Below are 3027 nucleotides of genomic sequence, written 5' to 3'. Positions count from 1 at the left end.
TTCCCTGATTTTTTGGTTTTTATGTTTCCTCCCCTACTCCTCTAAATAACTATGCCATTCAAAATTATTAAATCAAATCATTTTGGGGGGTTGTTTGATTGTTAGTTTTCTAAGGGGAGAAATCCCAGGCAAAGAATTCCCATTTCATGGTCACCTATGTTCATTCAATCTGGTTCCAAGAGGTTCTCCAACCCATGCGTATATTGACATCAGATTGCTAAGATAGAAAACAAAGCAAATTCTACTTGTTAAGCAATCCAAACCATCATCATGATGATTTTTATAAAAGAAGACCCACTCAGAAGCAATCACCTGTTCCATGGATAGCTACAAGTGAGTAAAAGGAAAGACAGCCAGCAGGCACTGGAGTTGTTGCTATGGGATTGTGTCACAATTTATGGAGTTATTATAGATCAATAGATAAAATATGTATTAAAACTGGCTATATTGATTAAACATTTCTTGCTGGTTTACGTGACTGAATGCTACAACATTTGACCCTAGTGATTTTTTTTTCTTCCCTGTATTTGCCATTAAAGCCAGGTTTGAAAGTGTCAGATTTGCAGCATTTAATTTCAAATTTTGACACTTAACTACTATAACTATCCACTTAACTATACATAAAACTTTTTGCTTAACTTGTAACTGACATGCTCATCTGGATATATATGTGTATATATGTCTATATCTATATCTCCATCTATGGCTCTGTGGATAGGTATTATTCCAGCTAATGGAGTACATAGGAAAAATAATGTAGACAGATGGAGCTAGTTCGAACTGCCTATATTATCACAGAAATACACTCACAGTTAATATTATCGTGAGACGCAAACATTTCCAAAACATGCTGTGATTATTTTAATTTTTATTTGTTTATTTCAGCAAGCCTGGATCTTTTCTTGTAGCAGAAATAATAAATAAAGAGTGGACAAGATTTCACACAGAAACACTGCTTCTGTGTATGATATTTGCATGGAGAAAAGCTATTACTCTTCCCAGCACATTTTGTATTGCTACTAAACTTTGTGCATTGAAACCCACCTCCAAAACCACCCTGTTACCCAGCTTGCAAACAATTTCATTTGCTCTGGACATTTCCTAACAGAAGGACCTTGAACTAGTGGACAACTTCTCATTGAGCCTATAATGTGTAACTTAGCACTTCATTTTCAAGAAAATCAATGTAAATGAAGTCGCCAAAAACTGCCCATATTGGAATCCTGTTATCCCTGAGATGGGCAAAGATTTTTCATTTGTACATTAAAAAAAGGAAGCCTAACTAATATTTTTAGGAAAAAAATCAAAACAAGAGCAAAACCCTTGCATCTGTTGCTTTAACACAGGAAAACAAAGCATGCATTACTTTTCATCTCTGATCTCTTCCCATTCTGCAAAGATATGAAACACACATAAACAGAAAAAAAACCCAGCTGGTTATGTTTCATTCTCTGCTATATGTCTAAAGAAAAGAGCTCTGCTAAACTGGTGGGAACATAGAATTTGGAGGCTTCTGGACTGAACATTGAGTATTCCAGTCACACTGTCAAGGCAACAGAAATGAATCAATCAACCAAATTTCTTCCCCTTTTTGCGGCTGAATGCTATTTTAGCAAAGATTTAATAACATTCATTTCTCAGCTAGGATTTCTTTCCACCTTTTAAAAACGGCCAGTGCTCTAGATTCAATTAAATACACACCGTCTCTCACCTGGTACCTACATAGTTGCTCTCAGAGACACTCGACATTAATTGCTTGCAAGAAATGTTGACCAAAAAATCCCTATTCTGTTCTTAACAGGAGTCCGTATTTTTTAAAGGAATCAAAACAACACACGTAGTGATTATTCTTTTAACAATTTTTTTTTCTCTGTTTCTATCTAGGTATGTACAGCTGTCTCTAGCTATCTGTAACCAAGAGATATATGAATGGATTATTATTATTTATCACATTTAAAATCCAGGCAATAAGCAGCTACACTTACAGGCATACTTAAAAGACAAGACATGACAAAAGATTTACGGAGAGATAATATACCAACGTCATACATATCACAGCGAGGCCATGTTGAAGCTCAGTGCGTTTTCCCCCCTCAGTAAGAAATCTCTCTCTCTTTCTCTCTCTCTCTCTCTCTCTCTCTGTCCTTTCTCTCTCTCTCTCTCTCTCTCTCTCTCGCTCTTGCTCTCTTGTTGAATTGCTAGTGGCAGTAGCCCCCAACACCTCAGGAGAAAAAATCCATTTAACGAGTGCCCAGGAAGAACATGAGTATGACATTCACAAGCAACAGCACTACGATCACTGCAAAAACGACCACCGTTTGAACATCCAAGGTCATGGTGCAATGCAGAACACTGTAGTGTTCAAGATGTGGGGCTGGTAGATTTGGAGATGTCAACCTCTGCTCTGTAAGACTGTCCATACATCCACCATGCTAGAATAAAGGAGAAAACTGTTCCTGGTTTGGTTTGCTGGTTGGTATTTGGGTTTGGTCTGATTTTTTGTTTGTTTGTTTGTTTATCCCCCTATCTGCCGCCTCTAGCTCATTCTGGAGCCTGCTAAGTGAAGCCTCATCACAAGCAGTGATCACTTCAGACGCAAAATCCTTCCTTTAAAAAAAAAACCAAAAGGCAAATGCTGGCTGCAAGGTTCTCTCTCTTTCTCTTCCCCCCTCTCTCTCTCCTTCTCTTTCTTGCTGGCTGGCTTGCTTTTTAATTCATCAAGCCAGTGCAGATAAGAAGCCTGTGAGAGTGTGACAGCTCGGCAAGCTGCTGCTGCTGCTGCATCTCTCAATGTGAGGCGGGCCCTTTCGCATACTAATCAGCTCCAGTGACCAGGCAGTGAAGGGAAGTTGGCTGTCAGTCAAATGCCAAGGAAAAGCTGGAACCAGAAATGAGTCTTCCATTTAGTATGGCAGTGAGGAGCAGGGCAGTTTCTTCTGCTTTTAAAGCAGTTCCGAAAATACATCACTTCATGGAACAGAGAGTGTGGTCTAGTGGTTAGAGCACAGGATGGTGCCTCAGGAGACC

General features: G+C 38.9%; 1 protein-coding gene across 1 annotated transcript; it reads right to left on the bottom strand.

Annotated features, from left to right (window-relative positions):
• Positions 1–2240: 2240 nt before the first annotated feature.
• LOC144270499 (uncharacterized) lies at positions 2241–2420 on the bottom strand. Its single transcript, XM_077826993.1, has one exon. It carries the CDS (start codon positions 2418–2420, stop codon positions 2241–2243), a length of 180 nt encoding a protein of 59 aa, XP_077683119.1.
• Positions 2421–3027: the final 607 nt, after the last annotated feature.

The sequence above is a fragment of the Eretmochelys imbricata genome, chromosome 9, assembly GCF_965152235.1.
Source record: "Eretmochelys imbricata isolate rEreImb1 chromosome 9, rEreImb1.hap1, whole genome shotgun sequence".
NCBI classification, from domain to species: Eukaryota; Metazoa; Chordata; order Testudines; family Cheloniidae; genus Eretmochelys; species Eretmochelys imbricata.
This window is presented reverse-complemented; position numbering and strand designations above follow the sequence as displayed.

Coding starts and splice junctions, on each gene's coding strand:
- LOC144270499 (XM_077826993.1), bottom strand. CDS start 2,420: ATGGACAGTCTTACAGAGCAGAGGTTGACATCTCCAAATCTACCAGCC.